Below are 19,094 nucleotides of genomic sequence, written 5' to 3'. Positions count from 1 at the left end.
CATTTTCTACTTGAGTTTAAAACTAATAGTGTTAGGTTTGACTTCTTCCTATGTGGTCTACCAGCAGTCTCGATCATCAACAGGTGGTCCAGCCCCCTCCTCTGCCTCCATGTATATTGCTTTAGAACTGCCTTTCCTGTGGCAATACTGCATAGGGGTTATGGACAACAATGAATGTCCCTCTTGACACGGAGAGGCAAATTGTTAAGTCTATTTTAGCAAGCCACGCAACCCATGGAACTATAAAGATGATTGATTTCTATATTGTCTGAGTGTCTCTCTCTCTCTCTCTCTCTCTCTCTCTCTCTCTCTCTCTCTCTCTCTCTCTCTCTCTCTCTCTCTCTCTTTCTCTCTCTCCCTCTCGGCAGGTCGACATCACCCTCAAACAGACGCTTGCTGCACTTCAAGGTAAGTCTCAATAACGTATCAGGCTCCAATGCATGAGTCATTTAACAAGATTTATAGCACATTTCTAACGCTGTGCAGATTGAGATTTGTAGACCGTTTGATAATACTTATTTCTGTTTTTACAGTTATATTTGACAGTATTTGTGGCAGTCTGTCTGTTTATAGTCTTTAGTCATCACCTCGATGGTCTCACAGTGTGCACACGCTATATATATATATATATACGCTAATATTTGTCTGCAAAAGTTGGTCACCTAGCAGCTTCATTATTGTATTATCCATACCTAAGCCATACGTAGCCGTGCATGGGACTGTTCCACCAGACTGCTGCATTGGAAATGGACACTGCTCTAACATGGTGTTTAAGTGCTCTGGAGTCCTCTAGTGCTGCGGTTTGTCCCTGCAGGGGTTCACAACTACTGCATCTCTACTCTATTTATGATGTTTATAACAGTAGTAGTATACAGTATTAGCATCCGAGAATAATTTCAAATTAATTAAGCATAATCGTTTTCCAGGATCTGTGCTTATACATTTGCACTGCAAGATCGATGTTGTATTTCGGAGTGGAATAATAAGTTGCCGAAAAATAACGGGGTAAGAAACTGAAACAATGAGGAAAAGACCAGGAAAACACGAACGAAAAATGTCAATATTTGGCATGATTAAACAGTGAATAATATCGTCGCAATTCGAACTATTTCCTAAATTCTGTACGCTGTCCAGTCTGGCCATTTAGTGGTTAGCTACTGACCCCATGAGGCCGAAGCGGGAATTACAGATCGGAAAAGATCTGCCAAAAGTCGCCTGGGTAGAGGATGCGCTTTATGTGTTTGTACTGATAACATGTCTTCATTGACAACATGACTTCACAGGCTTCTCTCCTCAGATAAATTTAACGAACTGAGGCAGTCTTCACGGAGGATTTAAGAAACAGACCCTCAGAAGAGAGTGGAGATCTCTGCCAAGCCATGCTGAGGCTGCAGGCACAAGGAGTCCCTTTATTTCCATGCCAACCAAAAGACAGTTATGAAGGAGGAAGAGGAGGAGGAGGAGGTAAGTCTGGCTTTGCTCTTGTATGTCAAAAGGATTGCTGGGAGAGCCGGAAACCTTTATTCTTGGAATTTGAGTGCTTGTTACTAAAAAAAAAAATTAAAAAAAAAAAATAATAAATAAATAAAGTTGTTATATTTTGTGCTGGCATTTGGATAGTGGTACTTTGCGTTTCCAACAGGAAGAGGAGGTGACAGGTCTAAGCCACGTCTTGAAGGACAGGAAGAAGCTGATTGGTTCATCTGGAAACTCAAAAAGTAGGAGAGGGATTATTTTATTATAGTACAGTTTTTATTATGCTTTCCATTTAAGTGACAATCAAGTACACTATTTGAGATTTACAATGTAGATTCAGCCTACATTATATCACAGCAGGCACATTTTGTATATGCCTGACAAAATATTTGTTCAGACATGTGGCTTCATCATTCTTTATTGATAGAAAGAGATAACGTTTTTTTTATTTAGTATAAAATGTATGATTTAAAAAGGCCCTAGTTGTTGTCAAATGTGGCCTATTTTTTAGTAAAGCCTATTGTCCCAGCTTGAGCAGTTTATATTCACTTAAACACTTTCATTTAGTCACATATATGTGCCCTCTTTTCTTTTATAAAGTACAGCACTTCTCCAATTCAGCCTAGAGGTGGCAGCACAAGCCTTCAAAACATAGCTTCAAAACGAACACTGAGGGTGTCAAACGTATGCTTCTGATTACATAATATTAGGAACTTTGTACATATACATACATTTTAGGGATGATTATGTCCATACACTTGTGTTGGTCGTTAAAACAGTGCATTTAATGACATGGGATGGGTACTACTTGGTACAGTGATTATAAGTGATGAGAAACCATCAAACAAACACAATCAGTGATTTTGTGGTTACTCTTTGTGTGTAACTGTATTTAGACATAATAAATATAACCCTTGTACACTTGGATCTCTGTGGTTTCTTCATTTCTGGGGTAACACACACACACACACACACACACACACACACACACACACACACACACACACACACACACACACACACACACACACACACACACACACACACACATTCATACACACACACCCTTACTCACACACATATCAACACACACACACACACACACACACACACACACACACACACACACACACACACACACACACACACACACACACACACACACACACACAAATACACACGTGGAGACAGCATCATGTGAGTTCAAGATGCAAGCACCACACAACCAAATGGCGAGGACACAGGATCTATTTTAGTGAACCACTCACAGCAGCCCAGGAATCTATATATCTACCCACTTTGTGTGCTTCTGGGTTCAGAAAAACTACCGCTCACAAACGCTTAGCAATAAGGTAAGAGTTTTTCAGTTTTCATTTTGAAATGACAATCAAGAAATTTGAAATATTAATTTGGGGATCAGTTTTGAAAGTATGAATGTATATGAACAAATACATAAAATATGAATGTATTGGCTCAACAAATTAATTTCAAATCGTAAGATCAAATCATTGGTTGAATTCAGTCAATTCTTTAATTGGACATCTATCACAGCTTAGTTGAAGTGCAACGTTATTGGAGTCTGGCCATTTTTTATATAAAGCTTGAGTTCCATGGTAAGGAGGCAGTCACATTGAGCAGCTGCCTATGACCTTGCACTGAGTTCTGAGACGTTATAAATACCTGGAGACTTACTAACATTTATGTGTTTCTATTAAGCATATGTCTTGAAGAAGCTTCTCATCGTTAAGAAAAATTAAAGCCAAAACTTGAATTTAACATCAAAGCATTTTTGCCTGCTCAACTAACTTGATTATTCAAATTAGTGACGTCAACATTTCTTGCATCCTCTTTCTTGTTATTGACATGTATTTTCACATTGAGATTATGAATAATCATAATTTATATTTTCAAAGGAACTGAAAGGAGGGACCATAAGCTGCCACCATGTCTGAAGCGTAAGAACTCAACTTCATATTTTTAATAACATAACAACATAACAATTTATAACATATGTCTTCAGAACATTGTAACTTTATTTTGTCCTTCCTTTCTCCCCACCCCCCTGAATTCCATAGTCCGGTAAGTTAAAATAAGTTAACTATTATTAATATTATAATTCATTTACCTTCATTCCTCTGAGAGGTTTCAGGATTCTGTTTAGTGTCATTTTACTGTTTTTAAGCTTTCTCTTTTTTTTCTCTCACTTTTTTCCTTTTTCAGAAAGAAAAGCCTAAAATATCTGCATCTCGCAGACTGTTCTTGAAGGTACTGTGTGTGTGTGTGTGTGTGTGTGTGTGTGTGTGTGTGTGTGTGTGTGTGTGTGTACATGTGTGTACATGTGTACATGGGTGTGTACATGTGTGTGTATGTGCATATGTGTCCCTTTAGAAATCCCATGCCGATGATAACTGTGCTGTAATTAAATGTAGTAACAAAAAGTCTGAATAAATAAAAAACTAGCCTTCAGAGATGTGACTTTCTGTAACATATTGCATGTTGTGCACCAGACCAAACTGATGAAGAGGGCCATGACCCTGCTGGTCACCGACAAGGAGAACAGGCGGCTGGAGCGAGAGAGAGTCCTGGCGGAGAGAGTTCCACCACTGCAGCTGTCAGGCCTATCCATGCAGGATCTCCAGGTACAAGATCTACACTACACCAGCAATATGTTCAAAACAATGTACTATGTACCTACACCTTTTACCTTCATGAATGAAACCAAGCTCCAGAAGTGTCAGGTGGTTTGGTTTCTCTAAGACTTAGTGTATGACTGACAGATACAGTAACCGATACACAAAGTTGTTGAGATTCTTTGCGGGTTTGATGACCTGACGACAGGCCGACTGGAGCGAGTTGTACTTAATATAGAATGCCTGAGGAGGACCAATGACAGGTCAGGTGGAGAGGTGAGACGGACAGTTGACAGGGAATACATCACACACATAACTGAGTATGTAGGTTGCGCCCAAAAAAAAACGTGCCAAATCTTCTCTACAAATGCCACACAGCCTACTCTTGTTTGGTGTTTGGTGTATTGGATGATGGAAGTTTGAAGAAACAAGACAAATTGGCAATTTATTAATTTAAGAAACAGGAGCCTCGGTAGCGTGTGGAATAACCATATACAGCAACAACAGCCTGGCACCTCCTCCCACCAGCCTGCTCACATGCTGCTGTGGGATGGCATCCCAGCATTTGTCTCAACCAACCCGGTTGTGTTGGTCACTCTGGCACGAAAAGCACACCCAAGCTGATCCCACAACTGTTCAATGGGGTTGAGGTCGGGACTGCAGGCAGGCCACTCCATCCTCTCCACTCCCAAATTCTGGAGGTAGTCTCTGATAAACCCCGCTCTGTGGGGGGCGAGCGTTGTCATCTTGGAGGATAGAGTTCGGTCCCAGACTGTGGATATATATCTCGATATCTCTCTGCATTAAGATTGCCTCCAATGATGACAAGCCTCGTTTTTCCAGTGAGGGAGATGCCGCCCCACAGCAGCGTGTGAGCAGGCTGGTGACCAGCATGAAGAGGAGGTGCCAGGCTGTTGTTGCTGTATATGGTTATTCCACACGCTACCGAGGCTCCTGTTTCTTAAATTAATAAATTGTTAAATTGCCAATATGTCTTCAATCATTCAATACACCAAACACCAAACAAGAGTCAAAGGCAGAGTAGGCTGTTGATAGAAGATTTGGCACATTTTTCTTGGGAGCAACCTACATACTCAGCTCTGCTCTTCATCCCACAAATGCATGTTCCTTACACATGTGGTACCATTTAAAAGGGGAGGCTTCAGGCTTTCCAACGGTATAAGATTTATAGCCAAGAAGCATTGTTATAACAACGAAAAAATCTACCAAACACAAATTTCCTTACTTTTTGTGCCTAGTCTATATATATATATATATATATATATATATATACTCACTTTAACTAGAAATTACTGGTGATTCTATCCAAGGTGACTAACTTTGAATGTGACACTGTGGACACTGGGGATTTAATCCAGTAGCTTTCCTCACTCTAGCTATTACACTTTCTGTCCTGTGTATATAAGAACCATTTTATGTTTGAGGGAGTTAACACAAGCAAGATCTAGGAATATAAATAGGAGGAAATGTGAAACATATGAATGTGCTACTAATGTAGAAAAGTACTGACTAAAAGCCTTTGCTTTTGTTTGGTAGACCGTTTTGTCTTGTATTGTATATAAAATGCCTAGGTCAAAGTTCAAAGAGGCCTCCCATTCTGAACAACCCCATTGTTCTTTTCACAGACTCTCTGCAAGGAGCTCTCCCAGAAAATTGATGTGGTGGATGAGGAAAGATACGATATTAATTCAAAAGTGTCCAAAAGCGAAATGGAGGTAATAGTTATCATCATCATCATCATGCATAAAACATGTATGTAATGTGAAATGTAAAGTGAAGAAAGAAATTGAAAAATAATAGAAAACTTTATTATATTATTATATTACTATGCTGTTTAAAAGTATAATTTGTATGCTTTCATACAAAGCATGAGTGCATACATACATACATACATACATTCATGGGTTCACCAGTGGGAATGGAACCCATAACCCTGTGTTAACCCCTGCCGGTGACAGGTCCAGGACCTGTCCCAGAAGATCGGGGATCTGAAGGGAAAGATGAAGAGACCCAACCTGAAGAGAGTGAGGGTGTCTGCGGACGCCATGCTGGGGGCCCTGCTGGGGGCAAAGGTCAAGGAGTCTGTGGACTTCAAGGCGGCCCTCAAGACAGTGAAGAAGGAGGAGGAGAAGGTAAGAACTAGGGGGGACCCAGAGGTCCCACATTCCAAGCCGGCCACCATCTTGGTGCTTTTCAGCATTATTACCATAATAATAGGATTCATAACAACAGATTGCACGGTTATTGGTCTTGAACTTCTATTATTGAACTTTTGAAACCCCTCCTATCAGTGGTTGACTCCTATCTTTTGTCCACGCCCCCATAGAAAGAAGAGGTCACTGATTGGCGTAAGAACGTGGAATCCATGTCTGGGATGGAAGGCAGGAAGAAGTTGTTCAATGCTGCATAAAACTTAAGTTTGGAGGAGCCCAGTTGTTCTCTGTGGGTGAAACTCAATGAATCATGAAAGTGCTACAATGACATACAAATAGATACAGATTTGTGTGTGGAAGTGTTACATTTCCACTTGTTATCCTCATGTTACTCTAGGGGTCATACATGTTTTTGAATGTGATGTGTTATAAACAATATGCATAATTGTATTAGAAGCACTATATCATGTTGATATACATTGATGATGTGTAGCTTCAGGTACTGCACAGTGCTGTTGCCCCATGTGTGGAGATGCACCTCTCTTACTCATCATCTCATCGTCTGTGTGGCACGTTGGCTTATTTTGGTACAACCTGATCAGTTCTTTCAACAATGACTACCTAATAATAATATTAAAATATCATGAAGAAAAAGTTTCCTTGTAGCCTATTTGTACAGTATTTGAGGTCTGCCATTTTTATGTATAAAAGGACAATGCTCATTCCATCTGCAGTTGATTTATATATTGCTTGTATGTTGAGTTATCAAAAAGCATATGATGTAATTCTGTACCAATGTGTCTCTAATATAATAATACAAATAATCATAAAGAAGTTTATGATTATTTTTGTCATAACAATTTCATGTTCACTGAACCTCAACAACGACATCTGTTCATATCATTCAATCTAGTAAAGACATTTTTTTTTTTTTTTTTTACAGCTATAACGGTTTCACATTTTAGGGTTAGGGTTATCAGTTGTCGATGATTCTCAAGCCTTCTTTTTTTTTGTTTAAGCAGAATAATATATAACAGCATTATTATTATTTGTATTCTACTGAATCATCTTCCGTTGGGTCGTAGTGATCCAGAATCACCCCAAAGTTCACAACCACTGAGCCTCCCCCTCGTCATGGCGGTTTCCCCTCTGACATAACCACACCAACGTGACCCGTACCATTCTCCTAATATGGGCATGAATATAAAGTTAGCGCCGCCCACTAGTCTGTTTTGCAGTTCTGATTGGACAATACAATGCACACTCGTAAGTCTCCGCTTTTCGGTTTTTATCACTGGACCATTTACGTCTCAGTATGTATACATTTTAGCCAGACTCACCCAAGGTAAGCAATGTTCAACGCTATTCAACTCGTGCAAACTCGATTTAAAAAAACAACAACCTTGCTTCCTTGGCTAAGAAAAAAAACAAATATATTGCAAACACGTTGCGCTGTGATCAACATGTCTGTTTACAACGAATACGGTCGCGTAGTTCCAGCAATGTGGTCTCTTTTATAACGCAACATGTAAGTTAACGTTAAATACTTCAATAGACTCATTTCATAACAATCCGCATGTAACGTTAGCCTCTAGTTTGCCTTTGCCGCTTACTGCTGGCCCACTATAGGGGGCCAGCATGGCTACTCAGTGATACACGGTCCACTGACCGCAGACCATGTTGACGATACTGCCATCGCTTTCCTTCACTCTTCTCTCCTTTTTAATAGTAATTGACCATGCTACCTCTTGATCAAAACCACAGGTTTCCTCTATCCGCTATCGGGTGTTCAGATGTCCAAATACAAAGTCATCCTGCTCAGACATGGCGAGGGGGAGTGGAACAAAGAGAACCGCTTCTGCAGCTGGGTGGACCAGAAGCTCAGCGCGGATGGAGTGAAGGAGGCCCAGGCGTGTGGTCGGCTCCTCAGAGAGCAGGGCCACACCTTTGATGTGGTGTTCACCTCCCTGCTCAGTCGATCCGTCCACACGGCCTGGCTGGTGCTGGAGGCCATGCGCCAGGAGTGGGTCCCCGTGGTGAAGTCGTGGAGGCTGAACGAGCGCCACTACGGTGCCCTCATCGGGCTCAACCGTGCAGAGATGGCCCTCAACCACGGGGAGCAGCAGGTGAAAGTGTGGAGGAGGAGCTATAACGTCACGCCGCCACCCATCGATCAATCCCACCCGTACTACGAGGAGATCTACAACGACCGCCGGTACAGCACCTGCGACGTGAGCAAGGATGAGTTGCCCAGGGCCGAGAGCCTGAAGCAGGTACTGGACCGGCTGCTGCCCTACTGGGACGGGACGGTGGGGCCGGAGATTCGGCGCGGACGCAGTGTGCTCATCTCTGCTCATGGGAACAGCTGCAGAGCTCTGCTGAAGCACCTGGAAGGTATGTCTCCTGTTGGCATCAGCTCAATGAAGGGGGTGCTCTATTGTTTACATCTGCTTTTGTCTGTTGTGGTGGTGGTTGTTGTTGGTGTGTTGTCTGAATGCCTTTTGGTTTTGAAAGTTGAGTATGAGTATAGCAAAACCACACCATGACCCCGAAGAGAGGAGTCGGTCACCAGTGTGAGCCGAAGCCCGTTTAGGGTGAGAGGATAGGTTTGAGTTCCACAGATGGAGGGATGAACTTGTGCAGAAAAGGCCAACGAGTTAATGTTTCATGTATCTGTTTCTATGCAGTCCACTTTGACCTTTTTAAAGGGCCACTGGCTGTCTGTCTGGCACACACCGCGTCACTTTCCACTCACTTTATATCTAGGCTGTAATATCATGCAGCCCGCCTGATACAAAACAAGACAACATATGAATAGGCTGTGACTACATTTTCCCTCCAACAGCTCCCACAAGTTGTATATGTGTGTAATATTATGTCATCTTATAACACAGCTACTGTGTTTCTTCTGTAAACAAATGTTGCTGACTGTGTGTGAACTGTGAAGGGTTGCATTCAGGGCACTAGTATTGTCACTGTAGGACTGCAAGCAACGATCATTTGAATGGGGAATCATCTATTAATCTTGATTAAGTGATACATCATTCAAAATGTATGTAATTTAAGGGCATTTATTTGTGTAGCCCTTAATCACAGCCTTAAAGGTGACATTATACCACCAGGTGTAAGTGTGATTAGCCATTACGAGCCGTTTTGAAAATCTGCCTCTTCTGACATCACAGGTGGGCGTGTCCACCTAGATGTTTGATGGATAGATGAGCAAATTTTGCTACAGTCCACTGGGTAGGCTGGTAGACTGATCTATCCAGCACACATCTATATGGACACGCCCACTTGGACGTCAGAAGAGGCAGATTTTCAGAACGGCTTGTAACGGCTAATCACAGTCACACCTCGTTGTATAATATGTCTTAACAGGAGTCAAAGGCCACATTGTATGACACAACCTCTTAACCCTATAGCCAATGTCACAAATTCTTTGCCTGGGAATTCGACAAATATGCAAGCTCATTTTTATTTGACATACGCGTCTGGACGCATCCTTTCAGAAGGATTTCTGTCAGACCTGGCTGGGGTCGGACCAATCACATTGGTTTACCTAACATGGGGTGGGTTTAATACAATGACTGAACAGAGGAGCACCGTATGGGAGCCGGGGTTAAGACATTTCATAAACAACCAAGATGGCTGCCGCTGATGTGTCACACCTCAAGTTGCTATGATCTGTTATAGGTCGATCCAATTGAATCCCGAGGCATTTTGGGCTGCGACTGTTGATATAGCCCCCCTGAAAACTGAAACGGTTCAAGACGAATCCATTCGGCAAATTGGTGATGTGAGGCAAATTCTAATTCTAAAAAACCCAAAGAAAATAAAACTACACCAAATACAAAAATTCTGAAGCAGATGTTTGATATTTAGATTGATCTATGAAATTTCGGTTGTTCATTTTCCCCATCAATCAATTGCTAACTCATCACAGCAACTGATCTCACCGTGCATCCCAACAGGCATATCGGACAGCGACATCGTCAACGTGACACTGCCCACGGGGACGCCCGTTCTGCTGGAGCTGGATGAGAACCTGCGGTCGGTGAAGCCCCGGCAGCTGCTGGGAGACCAGGTCAAGATCCAGGCGGCCATCAAGAGGGTGGAGGACCAGGGGAAGGTCAAGCCATCCGCCTGAACACAACCACTGGCGCCATGCCGCTTTGCCATGTCTTTCCTTCTAGGTATTCATTCATTTGTCACAACACAAATGAAACGTGAAAAAAACCGCAGCACTGATATAGGCTGTTTTTAGGAGGAAGCTAAGGTTCAGCATGTATCGTGAAGATCCTGGTCTTTCAGGAGAGTGTCGTGTTGGAGTAGGCTAGGGTGGCGGCGAGGGGGTTTGACTCCCAACGGAGAGGATAACGAGTCCTTCCCCTACCTCGGCATCGCTCGGAATAACCTCCAGCTGTAAATCGCTCTGGATAGAAGTATCTGCTTTCTTGACTAAATCTTAAGTAGTAATGGTCAAATGGATTGGTGGTGGATTTATTTAGTAGCCTCTCAGAGCTCCGATCAAAGGACCAATGGAGCCATGGGGCTGGTACTGTTACTGTCTTATCACTGTGAAGACGAAATGGCTTTGGCTTGAGTAGAAGTTTCTGTAGCGGATCTTACTGATGACACCATAGACTAAGCTAAAACAAAATGGCACTTATGTTACATATGGGACAAATGTAGGTGACGCATTTATCATTTATTGGGTTTTCTGTTATGCAAAGATATTTGAAAGCTTTTAACACAGATGCACTTTTTGATGAGGCCTAAAACAATGTACTAGGATGGATTGGCTTAGAAGAATATAGCTTTTTAAAAAGTTTACCAATGAGAGTATAGATAATTTGATAATTTGTTTAGGAATACAATCAATTGATTAACTGTGCACTGCCAAATAACGATTGTTTGTCTGAATGAGTGGTGCATTTCCTTGTTTGTTTCCACTCTAACTATGGTTGACCATGAATTGGCTTTTCTATGTGCTTTTAATTTGGAGTAGCCAGAAAGCGTTTGTGCTTCTAAAACGGCTGTTTTTAAATATAGTGCCTACATGTGACTTATCAACTCTGCTTAGCCCTGTCAGATTGGTTCATTCCAATATATAATATATTATATATTTCTATTTTTTAGGAGCCAAACAGACATTTAAAAAGTATTGACCCCCTTCCAAACTGTTTTTCTAGTTCTCATTGAGATGATAACCATGTAGGCTGTTACAGGCAGAAATTGTGTTATTTATTGTTACTGAGGGGTTTATTTTGGGTTTTGCAATTTGTGTGGATACTACTGGGGAATCTTGTGTCATGCAAGAGATACTGAAATATATTTTATTTTGGATACATAAAACTATATATACTGTATATATAAAGTAAGCGGTTACTGTTTTAGACTTTGGCTAAGGTTATGGTTGGTTTAACTCAATGTTTAATAACAATTGATATCCTCTTTGGTATTTTGTACTAAATTCAGTGATTTTACACCCTTTTTTTGTAATTTTGTTTTATTGCTGATTGAATAGACTATAGAAAACAGTGTTTTTTTTCTGTGCGTCTGTTATTCGCCAACAAGTACTGTAAGCCACATCGTTGTTTTGTAGTTCCTAGTCATGAATACTGTGTTTTAGTCAGAAGAACTATGGTCAGTATTCACAACACATAAATTACTGTAAGGTCCTTATTGTTCTCACCAAAAGTAATGTTTTTGAAGCATGAGGCATGTTTAATTCAATAAAAAAGAAAGTACAATGTTGTCCATTGAATTTATTCATATGTATTCACTGTGAAACCCATAAAAGGAAACTACCCATAAAGTTGATGGGCTTACCTCTAACTGGTAAATTATTATGTAGAGCACTGACCAATTTAAATATTAGATACTGTGATGATAATCATCACAGACATTGTTTGGTTGTCCACACCAGATCTCCACCATCCCCTGCATAAGTCTTTCTAGTTATTTCCATCAGGCCGTCGCTACAAAGTCCTTTCCTTCAGGAAAAAAAATCAAAATAATAATAAACAAACACAACCCCCTACTACCCACCACCACCACCTCCACCTCCACCACTCCCCTCTTTTAGATGCCCATTGCATTATTATTTATTGCCCATTGAATTATTGATTGCACCAGTCACTTAAGTTTCCACTATTGCAGGAATGCTGTTTTTGTGTCAGTTTGTCTGTTGTCTTCTTGTCTTTGATGTTGTTGAGCCACGCTGGAGATAATTTTCTGTCATGTCAAACAATAAAGTTTTTCTGATTCTGATTTCTATCTGTGTTGGCGGACCCATTGTGGATGTGAAGTATGTCTCGCATGTTTATTCACGGGGGGGGGGGGGGGGGGGACCGAGTGGATGCTGGAGGACAGGAGGGGCTGCGCGTGCTGGGGGAAGCGGTGAAGCTATAAAGCTGGCGACTTTAATCATCCGATGACTTCCACCGAGTAGCCTGCAGTCCGACTGGTAAGTTCATTATCCATCATCATCATCGACATATCCTTTCACTTTACTTTGCTATTCAGTTCGTTCATTTAAGACCCTATTCACAGTAGCCTGTTCATCGATGTATTTCGATTATTTGCAAGTTTTGAATGCCTTAATTATGAGTTTTAATGTTGAAATACTTAAAGGTAAGCTAGGGTAGCTCAGTGGAGCCATATGTGGACCTGTCGTTTTAACTTTGTATTTACTTTTTAAACCCTCTCTGACACAAAAAACAACACAATTTAATGTATCATGATCAAAGTAATATAGCTAGCAAAGTTCCACTCCGAAATCATCTATTGGGAATCGATTACAGCTTTGATGTCCATTCACATTCATGTCTGGTTATATATGAAGATGTTGACCAGAGAATGTGGAACCAGAGGGCAAAACCAGCTAAATCCTATGGATTATTCCATCTTTGTAGTTATTGATAACAAATACAACAAATACAATTTTATTAGGTTTTCACAGTGTATCTGAATATCTGTGGATACCTTTTGTTATTTAAATTGAAATGCAATTGGATTTCTTTCAAATGGCCTCTCCTGGCTAGATGAGCAGGAAAGGTGTGGCAGGATAATGTAGTGGCTGTTTCACTCACAGTCAAAACATACTGGGTGTAATCTTGCAATCTTGTCAACACTACCTACTTGTGTCTGAATTATCCGTGAGTTTCCTCCTGAATAGTGAATTATAGAAACGCATAAACCTAAATCAAAACCCTAAAACATGAATGAACATGGAAGACTGCACAGCGATCATCCTGCTTGAGACCAGGGTATTGATATCACCACACAGATACGCGACACTTATTCTTGGTTTACAGGGAAATTAAGAATTTGTTTTCCCTAATCATTATACTGTACATTGCAGAAACTAGCTGACATTGGAAATCTGCCTATATATCTGTCTCTATATACAATAAAAAAGTGGCATCTGTCTGTACCGTAGGGGACATGCCAACTGAGTGTCCCCTTCCTTAGATGGTATTGAAGATTGAGTCTTTTGAACCACACTGGGTCGCTGTGTGTGTGAGCATTGGCTTTCCGACCGACAGTTCCTCGTCCAAGTCTCCTAGGGGATAGGGAATGTGTTTGGGATGGCCTCCAGAGGAAACTCCGAGCATCGCCCCTCCTTCTACTGTATGTGAAGTGTAGCCAAGGTGGACCTGAAACATAAGTCTGGAGCATATTTGCATTATGGATTGTGGTCATCCATAATGGTGTGTAACACTTCAGTGTGTGACACTTATTTAACACTATTTCAATACACTCAGCAAAACACAATCCTCTGTTCTTTGATGCTAATTTGATTGATTCCGTATTGCCTGTCATGACATCTAAACCGATGACAATCTTTTGTTGTATTATATCAATTTATTGCTATAGATGTAATATTTTGTTTTGTGTCAGCCTACATAGTGGTATGCCGTTTAATTATAAATAATTTATTTGATGCTGAATCAAATGAATTGTCTCTTAATAGTGAATAAGGGGCATGGTGAACACAATATGTTTCATCTTTCGTAGCACAGACAGCTCTTTAATACTATGTGTTGGCTTGAGGTCTAAGAGATATGGACTCTCTGCTGGGTGATTATTTATGTCTGTGAAGCTCTGATGGGAAATGGTTACAAACATGGTGGAGAACATGATTTTGGCTTTGGCATTTACTTTGTATCAAAGGTCATTTTGGTCACTTACTCTAGTACAAACAATTGCTAAAGGTTATAGAAATAAAGAAATGCTTAGGTCATTTTTTGTGTCACAATAGCAGCCTGTATAACACAATGATAGACATAGTTATAGTAGTTATTATTGGCTCATGTAAATATCTACATTTATATAATTCTGTTCATGCATTTATGGAAAAGTGATTTGTTGTACACATAATGGAAAGAAAAGTTATTCTTAGGTTGCTGTTAGCCTAGCAGCAGGTATTTCCCAGAGTAAACAACATGTTTCTGTTTTGGACGTTGCCAAAGTTGGGGAGCTACGCTAACGTTGTGCTAACAGTGCAACGTGCTCTTCCTTAAAAGGAGGCGTAGCAGCGCAGCATCCCATTGAACTGGCGTAGGAAGGAGAGGCCTGCATCCACGTACAGTCCCTCTCGGTCTCCTCTTACAGTCGCTCCTAGATTGACAATGTAAAAACACTACATTTGTGTTTTATTATGCACTTTTAGCGCTTTTAGTGCAGCTTTTCCTTCAACGGAAAGCAGGCCACACAATATTGTCACAATTATCTCAAGGATGCTGTGTCACAGGAGAAAGGCTGAGGTGCCAATTTCCCTTAAATTGTCATTGTCATAGCAGTTTATGTGTGTATATGATGACAACGAAATGCATCCCTGATCCAGTCACACAAGTCAGGACCCCCCTACTCTAACTGTGCCAGGTAATACTACTATATGAAACCACAAACCTCGTCCAGTCGCCCAGAGAGCAGGTCACTCTGTGCCGCTCGGCCACTTCACCCTGTAAACCGACTGGAATTCCTGTCCTGGCCAAGGATAATCTTTTTTTGTGTGTGTGTGTGTTTTTTTTTAAATATACATGACCATATTTGGTCACACGAAGCTTGCTGCCGAGGCCCCTTGATTGATTGCACACGCCTCTGTGACAAGTGTTTAGGAGAGCGTTGAGTTGTTTTCCTCCATGTATTGAAAACCAGGTTTGAGATGATAGTATGCCGATTGGATTTGTCTGCACTATATGATGATGACTAATGTAACGTTATTATAATCATATGGATTTGATGGAGCAGCCATCGGTCCATGAATCAAGTATCAACGTGGAGGGGGTAGGGATATATTCCTGTGTAGGAATTAGAGAGAGAGAGAGAGAGAGAGAGAGAGAGAGAGAGAGAGAGAGAGAGAGAGATATGCAATAAATAATGGGAGAACTGTCAAGGGAAGACATTAATTTATATTCCTCTCTTATTTTCATATCTTCATGCCATATTATAATAAAATCAGTGGCTAAGGAGTTGGAGTAGGTAACATGTGAGTAGGCCTAACATCTGGAGGGCTCCTGAAATGTGCTCTGAATTTAAAAAAAATGACATTACAAAGAGAAAAGTAGGACGTTTTACTCCCTCCTTTGATGTCCCAGTGTTTAAACCGGCAGCAATCCATTTTAAATTCTGCTTTATTAGACAGTATATAAACAGCATATGGTGTATACACGGCAGAAGGACAGATGTAAGCATTGTGCTTTAGTTCCAAATCCGGTGATGAATCAGAGTGATCATCGTCCAATGGGTTTTACAAATATGCTTACAAAACAATTGGTGGGAGTTAGTGGAACTTATCTCTTTTTAATGGACACTGCTTTGTTTAGCATCATCCATCCATCATACTTTAGATTCTATCAGCAGGATCCTCCTCGATTTTTCTCCACACATCTTAAAGCAATTAGAAGGTTGAGACTTCTAGTACTAAGATTCAGTTTATTAAAATGTTTGTCAAATAGTTTCTCTAGATCGAGATTTTTTGCTTATCAACCCTATGATGTCCATTATTAATCTTAATACTCAATGATATTTTCTTGATCTTTTCTTGATATTGTGGCATATTTAATCATTGAAAAGAACATCACTGCACAACGTTTATCATTCATCTATATATGACACAGAACAAATTGGACAGGGTGCAGCAGATGGAAGCCATGCCGTAGTCTAACTGTCTTAACAGACCTCCATGGTTACATATTTGATTTACTGTATTAACCTCAGACCAGAAACAAGGTTAATTGTGGACCATTGTCCATGAGGAACGTCTGGCCAGTGTTAGAGTCTGCTGTCAGTCAGTGCAGTAAGAAAAGAGAGACAGAGAGAGAGAGAGAGCGAGAGAGAGAGAGAGAGAGAGAGAGGGGGAGAGACACCCCCCCCCCCCCCCCCACACACACACACACACACACACAGAAAGAGTGTCAGACAGAGAGAGATAGAGACGGAGAGAGCGAAAAGGAGAGAGAGAGAGAGAGTGGTGTATATAAAGTTCAGGGATGCTGAATGGAAGTATGAAAAAAATGAGAGTGAGTGTTGCAGCATGTGCCATCTATTTCCTCCATCATATGTTTAAACATATACAAAAAAGGGCCGCAGAAAGGAGAGCGCTAAACCAGGGCAACGCAACGCACCCAGAGAGGGTTCTAATCAGACCCAGATGGCTGAATCCTAACCCGTCATGTGGTAATGATTTGGCATGGGGGCATGGGGACAGGAAGACCACAGGATGTCCACAACAACACATATATAACACGCCAATGTACACAAAGCGGGAGATTAGCAGAACCGCGTGTCGTTTATGAAACAGGAGACTTGTTTCCTGATCCACGGTGTGTGAACCAAGGAGAAGACCAAAGGCATGGTTTATATTTTGGCGGAAAATTAGGGAAGAAACTCCATATCGTTTGTTAATCAAGCCAGCTGTTTGAAGTGTCAACACCAAAGGAATATTGGGGGGGCGATGGGCGGGGAATTCTTCCTGGCCTTGTTAGGTCTGAGTGCGGGGCGAGAGAGAGAGAGAGAGAGAGAGAGAGAGGTGGGGTTTATAATAGGTGGCTGTAAGGTTGGTGTGGAGTGACATACGTTTCTGTTCAAAACTAATCACATGTGGTGGACAGTGAAAACATCTGTCCTCACAGCCCCGGATGCATGTGTCCCTGCTGCGTTTATGTGCATTAATATGTGTAGGCATGTTTAATATAATGTGTGTGTGTGTGTGTGTGTGTGTTTGTGTGTGTCTGTGTGTATGAGAGAGTATGCATGTGAATGTGTGTGTGCCTGTGTGGTGATTGGTAGGTCTGTTTCTGCGTGCATGATGCGTGTGTGTGTGTACATGGTCACACAGGCCTCTATGTGTGTACGGGTGTCCATGGAAGGCCATTTAGGCAAAGAAAGAGCCTGGGGACAAAGTAGGGGATGGAGAGGGAGTCACCACTGCCTGCCAAACTGGGACTTCTTGAACCTCACAAATGTTGCCGTTCTTTCTGGCCCTGGTCCAAGACAAACAGACTTTGACATGTCTGAGGGCTGGTAGCCAGTGTCTTGCCTGGTTCAACATGGGTCCATCATGCCAGAGGCCCGGTCCTCCAGAAGCATAGAGCTACCTTTGTTCCACCACGGCCCCTCATGGGTCCCTGCCTAAAACGAGAACCAGGAGCAGTGATGGAGAGCAGTGAGTGAGCTGCAAGGCTCTTCGTTGTAAGTGTCTCCTTTATGGGTTGAAATGACATTGATTTGGATAATGAAGCTGAGGATGATGATGATGATGATGTGATGATGGTGGTGGTGGTGGTGGTGATGATGATGTTGAGGTTGTGGTGGTGTTGGTTGTGATAGGGGCGATGGCAGTGATGGTGATGATGATGATGATGATGATGATGATGATGATGGTTATAATAAATGCTGATGTGAGTTGACAATGAGTGTGTTGAAGCCATCCCTGAAAGCAGTAGGAAGTATTCTATAACAGGGTTAGTATGTGTATTGGCCGGACACAGGACTGTCCAAGCACTGGCTGGGATTGGTTCTTGTTTTAGTTTCTGATTATTGGTTGATAGACCTGGTGGGGGTGGGACTACAGAGACAGGTGAACACCGGATTGGCTGAGGGAGCTAGAATGTAGTTTCAATAGACAGATTGTCCTTCTAAACCCAAAACAACCTAGCGCTTTCAGCACTAGTGTACTATTGTTTAATGCAATGGTAGTTCAGCATGAGGCCATTACGTAGTTATATACAATGCAATATTTTCCAAATTTGACTTGGAAAATAGAAGGCACCAACTAACACTAGCAAGTGATTACATCATCTAACTTGTCCAGCTTCATGAGTATTTATCAAGCTAATGTAGATATTTGTGTATGTTGCTGAAGCCATTTACAAGACAAATACCGAACTTTACTGATGGCAAGCCAGCAACCGCTCTGTCAATAAGTCCCGTTATGTTGCAAGTGGAAGTGCAGCAAAAGTGAGGCTCCACTGCCTTATATGGGCAGTCACTTCCAAGGTCCACATGAAATATAAACTGCCATGCAATTGCTTGTATACCATAATGAAGGCTAAGTCAGGCGAGCTGGTGGGGCTCTCTTGAGGTCGTGTGTCACAGATGACAAACAAGGACAATGACATTCCCATTGGACACTTTTAACTGCATGTCCTCATAAGGTTAAGTATGCATGTAAAACTAGCTATACTCCGAGACTTTGGCCTGGTCTAAATATCTCAATGGGAAAAAAATCCTTGTTTACATTCTGAAAGTGTTGAAAAGGATGACAAAGTTAATACGGTTGTGTGTGTGTGTGTGTGTGTGTGTG

General features: G+C 41.5%; 2 protein-coding genes across 4 annotated transcripts; both read left to right on the top strand.

Annotated features, from left to right (window-relative positions):
* The first annotated feature begins 3,608 nt into the window (after nucleotides 1-3,608).
* Nucleotides 3,609-6,583, top strand: LOC311357107 (troponin I, slow skeletal muscle-like). Its single transcript, XM_084476991.1, has 5 exons — nucleotides 3,609-3,741; nucleotides 3,984-4,115; nucleotides 5,753-5,842; nucleotides 6,086-6,259; nucleotides 6,454-6,583. Exons 2-5 carry the CDS (start codon nucleotides 3,993-3,995, stop codon nucleotides 6,535-6,537), a joined length of 471 nt encoding a protein of 156 aa, XP_084333117.1. The 5' UTR covers nucleotides 3,609-3,741; nucleotides 3,984-3,992; the 3' UTR covers nucleotides 6,538-6,583.
* An 888-nt stretch (nucleotides 6,584-7,471) lies between these two features.
* Nucleotides 7,472-12,033, top strand: bpgm (2,3-bisphosphoglycerate mutase; the record flags this gene model as incomplete). 3 transcript variants are annotated; one of them, XM_084476988.1, is made up of 3 exons in its annotated part: nucleotides 7,472-7,625; nucleotides 8,045-8,674; nucleotides 10,252-12,033. In XM_084476988.1, 3 exons carry the CDS (start codon nucleotides 7,472-7,474, stop codon nucleotides 10,425-10,427), a joined length of 960 nt encoding a protein of 319 aa, XP_084333114.1. In that variant the 3' UTR covers nucleotides 10,428-12,033. The 3 variants fall into 3 exon arrangements, with proteins under 3 accessions (XP_084333114.1, XP_084333116.1, XP_084333115.1); XM_084476990.1 differs by lacking the exon at nucleotides 7,472-7,625 and adding an exon at nucleotides 7,703-7,808; XM_084476989.1 differs by lacking the exon at nucleotides 7,472-7,625 and having other exon boundaries at nucleotides 7,835-8,674.
* Nucleotides 12,034-19,094: the final 7,061 nt, after the last annotated feature.

This window comes from Micromesistius poutassou, assembly GCF_964030765.1.
Source record: "Micromesistius poutassou genome assembly, chromosome: 13".
NCBI lineage: Eukaryota > Metazoa > Chordata > Actinopteri > Gadiformes > Gadidae > Micromesistius > Micromesistius poutassou.
The sequence above is the reverse complement of the archived record's forward strand: the minus strand, read 5'-3'. Positions and strand labels throughout refer to the sequence as shown.

Excerpts from the sequence above, each read along its gene's own strand:
- LOC311357107 (XM_084476991.1), top strand. The coding sequence starts at position 3,993 with ATGAAGAGGGCCATGACCCTGCTGGTCACCGACAAGGAGAACAGGCGG. Across the intron at positions 4,116-5,752 it reads TATCCATGCAGGATCTCCAG|ACTCTCTGCAAGGAGCTCTC; the intron begins GTACAAGATCTA and ends TTCTTTTCACAG. Across the intron at positions 6,260-6,453 it reads TGAAGAAGGAGGAGGAGAAG|AAAGAAGAGGTCACTGATTG; the intron begins GTAAGAACTAGG and ends ACGCCCCCATAG.